The sequence below is a fragment of the Orycteropus afer genome, unplaced genomic scaffold, assembly GCF_000298275.1.
Source record: "Orycteropus afer afer isolate SDZICR_OR568_19922 unplaced genomic scaffold, OryAfe1.0 scaffold00254, whole genome shotgun sequence".
Classification (NCBI taxonomy): domain Eukaryota; kingdom Metazoa; phylum Chordata; class Mammalia; order Tubulidentata; family Orycteropodidae; genus Orycteropus; species Orycteropus afer.
This window is the reverse complement of record NW_006921841.1, coordinates 2,815,874-2,824,809: the sequence shown is the minus strand read 5'-3', so window position 1 is coordinate 2,824,809 and position 8,936 is coordinate 2,815,874. Positions and strand designations below refer to the sequence as shown.

The window sequence follows — 8,936 nt, the reverse complement described above, 5'->3', positions numbered from 1 at the left end:
CTGGACTACGCCCGCTCCCATCCCTGAATTTATTACACTTACTCTGGTCTCAATCGTCGCAACCGTCAGCTGTGTTAATTAAGGACTCAAAGCCTCTGTCAACAGAGACCTATAGGGAAGAGACCCCCAAACACCTTCTTCAGCAAGCAGATGCAGAACCGGAGAGAATTAGGGAGGCAGTGGCGGAGGTGACCGAGCCGAACCCCATCACTGACAGGAGAGAACCTCCACTGACCACCTACGACAACGCTCCGGGAGCACCCCGACCTCGCGATATTTCCTTCTGGCTACGTTGGGGTACAATTGAGGGATTTGTTTGCCGTTTCTCGTCAACTTGCGCGAGAGGTAGGGGCGGGTCCCTTCTACGTCCCTCCCTACTTATCCACTCCCAGGCTTTCACTCGGCCTCTCGTGCAGTCTCGCGTGGTTTTCCAAGGGAAGCCAGTCTGGGTGGAGAGAAGAAGAAGGGCAGATTGGGTGGGAGGACCCAGCGCTTAGCGCGCCGTGGCTGGTATTTTTCTGTTGGGAGGGGAGGGGTCTCAGGTCACCTAGATTGTTTTCTCAATGTGTGGCTGGGAGAATTAACAGGAAGAATACCTTGAAGGCTGGAGGCATTTTTTTTTTTTTCTCTGGCCCCGCCTTCTTCCTGTTCAGACCTGGGTATCTGGTCCACCGAGGGGAGAGGGAAGCTTGGCGGGGCTGTCGAAGAGCAAGCACTTCGCGCACGCGCGTGTTCGAGTGTGTGAGTGTTTTTGTGTTCATGCGCACGCGCGCGCTTCTGCTTTTAGGAAGCTTGGGATGGAGCAGTGTGCTAGGAGATGAGCGGGGAAAACATAGTTCGCTGTCTTTGGTACCAGACACTTCTGACTGTGCGCTGACCCTCCACACCCAGCCAGCAGCCTTTTCCAGAGAGGCTGTGGCCCATAGCCTCTGTTCGTTTTCACTGCAGGACCAGGCACGAAAGTAAGCGAACCTCGATCACGAGGTCTTCTCTATCCGCTCACCTTGTCCTTTCCGTCCCCCCACCTTCTCCAGCAAAGTGTATCTAGGTTTCTCAAGAGTTACGCATAAAAAGGAGATGCATTTAAAAGCTGGAAGTGAAAACAGCTGGATACTAAAAAGTCAGTTCGTTTTTGATGAACGTTTGCTTTGCTCACCGTGTGCTTTTCGTATGTGAATTGTCTGTTCTATATAAGATTTTATGGCAGGAGAATACCATGACTCTGGTTTTTAAGAAAAAGTTTTCAAAGTTCCTTCTTCCCTCCGTTGTGATGGTAGCAACGAACTTTTTCTATTCTACGTGATAACTTACTGTGGGGTTTCAAAAAAGTAAGTGAAGGGTGTGAATTTGGTCCTTATCTTAATATGAAAACTTGATGTGCAGTTATCTTAGGACAACTTTATTGTGTTTTGGACTTTTCTATTGCTGTCATTGTAACTTCCCCTCCCCCATCCTGTCTCAGAAGTCTTGAAACTTTAGCGGGAGAGAAGCCTCAAAATGCTAACTTGGTTTAGTTTCGGGGATTGTATGTGATTGATGTCAACTAGCAAAGGAACATCAAAAATGTATTTTGAAGAGTATTTGTCCTTTATTATGTCTGCTATTAGGTAAGATAATCAAATATGATTATATGTAAATTGTGTTTTTATGACAATTTAAAGTTTGTTCAAAAAGCAAAATTTATGGACTTTAATTTTGCCTGTGCCTAGTAGAGTGACAACCTAATATGGTATAGCTCATCACTGGAACTCATAGGGTTACCTTCTGGTCTTGATCTCATTGAATCTTGTTCTTTGTTGTATAGATTTCCAACAACATGTTCTCTACCAAATCTTGAGGAAAGACAGAGTAATTAGAAGTAATTTAAGGTATTGAGTGTTATGTATAAGACATTTAGTTAATATATTTTTCCCCTTACAGGTTAAAACAAAATGAGGATTTTTTCTGAATCTCATAAAACAGTGTTTGTTGTGGATCACTGCCCTTACATGGCTGAATCATGCAGACAACATGTCGAGTTTGATATGCTGGTGAAGAATAGGACCCAAGGAATCATCCCTTTGGCCCCTATATCTAAATCATTGTGGACTTGCTCAGTAGAATCTTCCATGGAATACTGTAGAATAATGTATGATATATTTCCTTTCAAAAAGCTGGTGAGTGTTTAAATCTGAAGTACAAGCAAAATCATGATTTTGGGAATATACTTGGCTGCCTAAATACATATTTTAAAAACATGACTTTGTTATAGATTTGACTTCTAAAATGTGGTATGTAGAACTGCCGCTTGGGGTAATATATTATGACTATTTAGTTGGGGCCAGTAACAATAATAACAGCTAACAGCTTTTGAGCACTTACATGTGCAGACAGGTCCCACAGTGCTTTGTATTTATTAACTTCTTTAATTCTTAAAATGGTCTATGAAGAACTGTAATTAGTGGGGCAGTATTAAAAATATTTAACAACCAGTGTGAAACAGGCACAGACTATTGAGAACTGTCAACAGCCCCAGCAGAAGGGATGTTATTGGCTGTAATCAGTTTTTCAGATTGTGCTGATATGTACCAGGTGAATATCGCCTTGCTTATTTCTCCCATGTTGGAGATGTAGAGACTGAGGCAAAGAAGAGAAATTTGACCTGAGTCACAAAGGTAGTTAAAGGCAGAGGCAGAATGTGAAGCCAGGAAGGCTAGGTTTTTTGCATTTTTAAGTATATACTAAATTGCTGCAAGATTTGACCATATTTGAAAAGCTCTTAATAATGCTAAGTGGAAATTGTTTTTATCAGTTAGAAGAGAAATTTAATGAAGGTCAATAGAAATCCTCAATATTGAAGTTATCTTCAGGTTTTAAGATCTCAAAAGTTTTAACTTGGAATAGTCATTTGGTTAACTACACAAGAATGATTTACTTTTTGTTTCATTTGGAGCAGCCTAGACTGGGGCTGAAGTCCCTAGGTGGCACAAGCTGTTAAGTCCTCAGTTATAGATGAAAAGTTGGTGGTTTGAACCCACCCAGAGACACCTTTGAAGACAGATCTACTTCTGAAAGGTGACAGTCTTGAATTCTATTCTGCACACATGGGGTTGCCATAAGTTGGAATTAACTGCAGCTGACAACAACAGGATGGGACCTTGCCAAGTCTTAGACCAGCGTAGGTAGGGTAGTTACAGTGAGGCTAAACATAAAGTCCAATCTTAACATATTCAGATTTACTCCACATTAAAATATAAGTTATTTTAGCCCCTCTTTGAAGGAGCCCTACTGCTCAGTGGTTAAGTGCTCAGTTGCTAACCAAAAGATCTGTGGTTTGAACCCACCAGCCTCTAGATGGGAGAAAGATATGGCAGTCTGCTTTTTATAAAGGTTACAGTCTTAGAAACCCCATGAGGCAGTTCTACTCTTTCCTGTAGAATCACAATGAGTCAGAATTGGCTTGATGGTAGCAAAGACAGGCAGATCTCTTTAGATTTTTGTGTATTTTATGTAGAGTAGCAATAGCAAGTAAAGTGAGAGGGAGGATAGATAATATGGTAACATAGGACACAAGCTTTGGTTTAAATCATGACTTCATCTGCTACCAATGGTATGATTTTGATCATATTATTTAATTTCTCAAACCTTCAGTTTCCTTCTGTGTAAGCAGAGCACCTACTTCCTATGATTGTTGTAAGATTTAAATGAAATGTGGTAAGTAAAGCAGATTGTAAAAGATATCTCTATCAGGTAAACTGCAGGAAAGGAAACCAATTCCCAACTTATTCCTTAACAAAAAAAAAAGCAAAACAAAACTCACTGCCGTCAAGTTGTTTCCAACTCATAGTGACCCCTCCTTGTGTTTTCAAGGCAGTATCTCTTTGGAAGTAGATTGCTCAATCTTCCTTCCAAGGAGGGGCTGGTGGGTTTGAACCTCCAGCCTGCTGGTTGGCAGTCAAATGCCTTAGATACTATGTCACCGGAGCTCCCACTTAGGAAAGGAAAATTAGTATTTGATGGATATTAGGAAAAAAAGACCACCACTTCTTGGTCAGTTTGTCATACTGTGGTGACTTGCATGTTGCTGTGAGGCTGGGGCTATGCCAGTGGTATTTCAAATACCAGCAGGGTTACCCATGGTGGACAGGTTTCAGTGGGGCTTCTAGATTAAGACAGAAGAGGGACAGGCTAGTGAAAACCTTATGAATAGCAGTGAAACACTGTCTTATGTGTTACTGGAAAACTTTACTAATAGCTCTGAAACATTGTCTGATACTGTGCTGGAAGATGATCCCCTCAGGGTGGAGGCACTCAAAGTATGACTGGGGAAGAGCTACCTCCTCAAAGTAAAGTCGACCTTAATGATGTGGATGGAGTAAAGCTTTTGGGACCTCCATTTGCTGATGTTGCATGACTCAAAATGAGAAGAAACAGCTGCAAACATCCATTAATAATTGGTGCATGGAATGTACGAAGTATGAATCTAGGAAAATTGGAAGTTGTCAAAGTTGTCAAAAATGAAATGGCATGTGTAAAGATCAATATCCTAGGCATTAGTGAGCTGAAATGGACTGGTTTTGGCCATTTTGAATCAGACAACTGCCTCATTTACTATGCGGGGAATGACAGATTGAAGAGGTATAGTGTCCATTCATTGTCACAATGAATGTTTCAAGATCTATCCTGAAGTACAATGCTGTCAGCGATAGGATAATATGTATATGCTTACAAGGAAGACAAGTTAATAGTTGTTGTTGTTGTTTGCTGTCGGGTCGGCCCCGACTCATAGCGACCCCTCCTTGGGTTTCCGAGGCAGTATCACTATGGAAGTAGGATTGCCCAACCTTCCTTCCGAGGAGTGGCTGGTGGGTTTGAACCTCCAGCCTTCTGGTGAGCAGTCAAGTGCCTTAGGCACTATGCTACCAGAGCTCCTTAATAGTAGTAGTAGCCAAATTTATGCACCAACCACCAAAGCCAAAGATGAGGTAATTGAAAGTTTTTATCAGCTTTAGTCTGAAACATGCAGTCAAGATGTGTTGATTACTACTGGTGATTGGAGTGCAAAAGTTGGAAACAAAGAATCATCAGTACTTGGAAAATACAGCCTAGGTGATAGAAATGACGCTGGAGATCACATGATAGAATTTTGCAGGACCAACAACTTACTCTTTGCAAATACCTTTTTTCAACAACATGTACGGTGGCTATACACGTGGACTTCACTAGATTGAATACACAGGAATCACAATGACTGCATATGTGGACAGAGGCGATAGAGAAGCTCAATATCTACAGCCAAAACAAGGCCAGGAGCTGACTGTGGAACAGACCATCAACTGCTCATATGCAAGTTCAAGTTGAAGCTGAAGACAAAACAAGTCCATGAGAGCCAAAATATGACCTTGATTATATCACACCTGAATTTAGAGACCATCTGAAGAATAGATTATACTCATTGAACACCAGTGACAGGAAACCAGATAAATTGTGGGATGACATCAAGAACATTATACCTGAAGAAAGCAAAAGGTCTTTAAAAAGATAAGAGGACCAAAAATGGATGTCAGAAGAGACTCAGACTTGCTCTTTAATGGAAAATAGCTAAAGCAAATGGAAGAAACGACAAGATAAGAGAGCTGAACAGAAGAATTCAAAGAAAAGCAAGAGAAGACAAAGTCAGTTATTATAATGAAATGTGCAAAGACCTGGAGTTAGAAAACCAAAAGGGAAGAACATGCTTGGCATGTCTCAAGCTGAAAGAACTGAAGAAAATAATTCAAGCCTCCAGTTGCAATATAGAATGATTCTATGGACAAAATATTGAATGATGCAGGAAGCATTAGAATTAAAATGGAAGGAATACAGAGAGTCACTGTAGTAAAAGAATTGGTCGATGTTCAAGTATTTCAGGAGGTGGCGTATAATCAATAACTAATGGTATTGAAGGAAGAAGTCGAAGCTGTACTGAAGGAAATGGCGAAAAACAAGGCTTCAGGAATTGACGGAATACCCACTGAGATGATTCATCAAACGTGTTCTGTGCTGGAGGCACTTACTCATCTATGCCAAGAGATTTGGAAGACAGCCATGTGGCCCCCTGATTGGAAGAGATCCATATTTGTACCCATTCGAAAGAAAGGTGATCACACACAATGTGGAAATTATTGTACAATATCATTAATATCACACACAAGTAAAATTTTGCTGAAGATAATTAAAAAACAGTTGCAGCAGTATATTGGTGGGGAGCTTCCAGAACTGCAAGCTGGAGTCAGAAGAGGATGTGGAACGAGGAATATCATTGCTGATGTCAGATGGATCTTGGCTCAAAGCAAAGAATACCAGAAAGATGTTTACTTGTGTTTTATTGACTATGCAAAAGCATTGGATTGTGTGGATCATAGCAAATTATGGATAACATTGAGAAGAGTGGGAATTCCAGAACACTTCATTGTACTCATTAGGAACCTGTACATAGGCCAGGAGGCTGTCGTTAGAACAGAGCAAGGGGATACTGCGTTGTTTAAAATCAGGAAAGGTGTGCGTCAGGGTTCTATCCTTTTGCTGTGTTTATTCATTCTGCATACTGAGCAAATAATCCAAGAAGCTGGACTATGTAAAGAACACACATCAGGATTGGAGGAAGACTTGCGATATGCAGGTGATACAACCTTTCTTGCTGAAAGTGAAGATGACTTGAAGCATTTACTGATGAAAATTAAAGACTGCAGTTTGCAGTATGGATTACACTTCAGCATAAAACGAAAATCCTGACAACTGAACCAATAAGCAGCATCACGGTAAGTGCAGAAAAGATTGAAGTTCTCAAAGATTTCGTATTACTTGATTCCATAGTCAATATCAATGGAAGCAGCAGTCAAGAAATCAGACAATGTATTGTACCAGGCAAATCTGCTGCAAAAGGTCTCTATAAAGTGCTGAAGAGCAAAGATGTCTCTTTGAAGACTAAAGTGCGCCTAACCCAAGTCATAGTATTTTCAGTCGCCTCATATACTTGTGAAAACTGGACAATGAATAGGGAAGACTGAAAAAGGTGATGCTTTTGAATTGTGGTGTTGGTGAAGAATACTGAAAGTACCATGGACTGCCAGAACTAGCAAATGTGTCCTGGAGGAAGTGCAGCTGGAATGCTCCGTGGAAGCGAGAATGACCAGATTTTGTCTCACCTACTTTGGTCATGTTGTCAGAAGGAGCCGTTCCCTGGAGAAGGATATCATGCTTGGTAAAGTGGAAGGTCAGCAAAAAAGAGGAAGACTCTCAATGAGATGGATTGACACAGTGGCTGCAGTGATGGGCTCAGATATAGCAAGGATTTTGAGGATAGTACAGGACTGGGCAGTGTTTTGTTCTGTTGTACATAGGGTCGTTATGAGTCAGAGATGACTTGATGGCATCTAACAACAACAGGGAAAAAGGATCATAGATTATATCATATAGTCGAGGGGAGAGAAACAAATCTTGCCCTTTTCCCAAAAGGGAAAATAGTTATTTCATATATTTATCAGTATATTTCTTACTGTCATTATCATCATAACTGATAGTATTTTTTAAATTTGCATTTTACTTTAAAAGAATAAAGTCCAAACTCATTATGTTGACTTTCAGTACCCTACATATCATATGGGGCTCTGGTGGTGCAGTGGTTAAAACCATTTGGCTGCTAACCAAAAGGTCTTTGTTTCATACCTACCAGCCAGTCTGCTTCTGTAAAGGTTTACCACCTTGGAAACCCTATGGGGCAGTTCTACACTGTTTGTAGGGTTGTGATGAGTTGGAATCGACTTGATGGCACTGGCTTTAGTTTTGATTTATATATCATACGGCTACTGCCTGTTTCTCTGACATGCCCTACTCTCTTGCATGCCCTGACCTTTCTGTTTCTGGTTTGCTTGCCCTGTATGTAGAATTTTCTACTTTTACCTTTTCCGTGGCTAGTTTCTTTTGGTCATTTTAGATTCTGCTCAGTTGCTACCTCCATAGAGAGCCCGTCTCTGATCACCCAGTTGTTGTTGTTGTTGTTATGTGCTGTCGAGTCGGACCCGACTCATAGCGACCCTTCCTTAGGTTTCCCAGGCAGTATCACTGTGGAAGTAGATTGCCCTGTCTTCCATCACCCAGTAGCTAACCATATATATTTTTTTCATATCCTTTATTCTCTGAAATTATCTTGTTCATTTGTTTGTTTGTATTTTTCCTGTACTGCCCTCTATTTTACCACGTTCCCTAGCCCCCAGCTTTCCCTACAATGTTAGTGACAGAATGCTTTATTCATCACGGTATCCTCATATCCTCAGCGCCAAGAAGAGTACCTGGAATGTATTAGCCATTATATATCTATAAAATGAATGAATTAATTAATCATTGAATCAGTGCTAGAAATTGCATGTGATTTTACAGGATGATGGTGATTAAGTGAAATTAGAGTTGAATACTAACTGTTTTTGAAATCTAGGTGAATTTCATTGTGAGTGACTCTGGAGCACATGTTTTAAATTCTTGGACTCAAGAAGACCAAAATTTGCAGGAGGTATGATTCACATTTGAGTTGTGACTGTTTTTGAAAATTATCTAACTGTGGTAAAAAAAAAAAAATTAAATGATTAGAAAAATTGTATCAATATAGTATTTCCACATAGTTTTAGAACACTAAAAGAAAAATAGCTATCTCCATTCCAGTCTTTCCTTCCATAAAAGTTAGAAGCAAACTTTTAATTCTTTACCCATTCTGGTATTCCATATTTCTTTTTTTTATTATTTTTTTTAAATTTTTATTAGTTTATTTTGATTTGGGTGAAGATTTACAGAGCAAATTCACTTTCCATACAGCAGTTCACATATACATTGTCACATGTCATTGACCACAATTTACCACAATGCAACAGCTCCCCTCCCACTTCCTCCCCTTAGTTACCTCTTCCCAGTGTCCATCCCTCCAT

At 40.4% G+C, this 8,936-nt stretch overlaps 1 protein-coding gene across 1 annotated transcript in view; it reads left to right on the top strand.

The window, feature by feature from the left end:
• Positions 1-1,931: 1,931 nt before the first annotated feature.
• INTS13 (integrator complex subunit 13) overlaps positions 1,932-8,936 on the top strand; it is a 64,329-nt gene continuing 57,324 nt past the window's right edge. Inside the window, exons 1-2 of the mRNA XM_007949797.2 lie at positions 1,932-2,156; positions 8,453-8,527. Coding sequence (XP_007947988.1) covers positions 1,932-2,156; positions 8,453-8,527 — 300 coding nt within the window. The remainder of the gene's footprint in view (positions 2,157-8,452; positions 8,528-8,936) is intronic.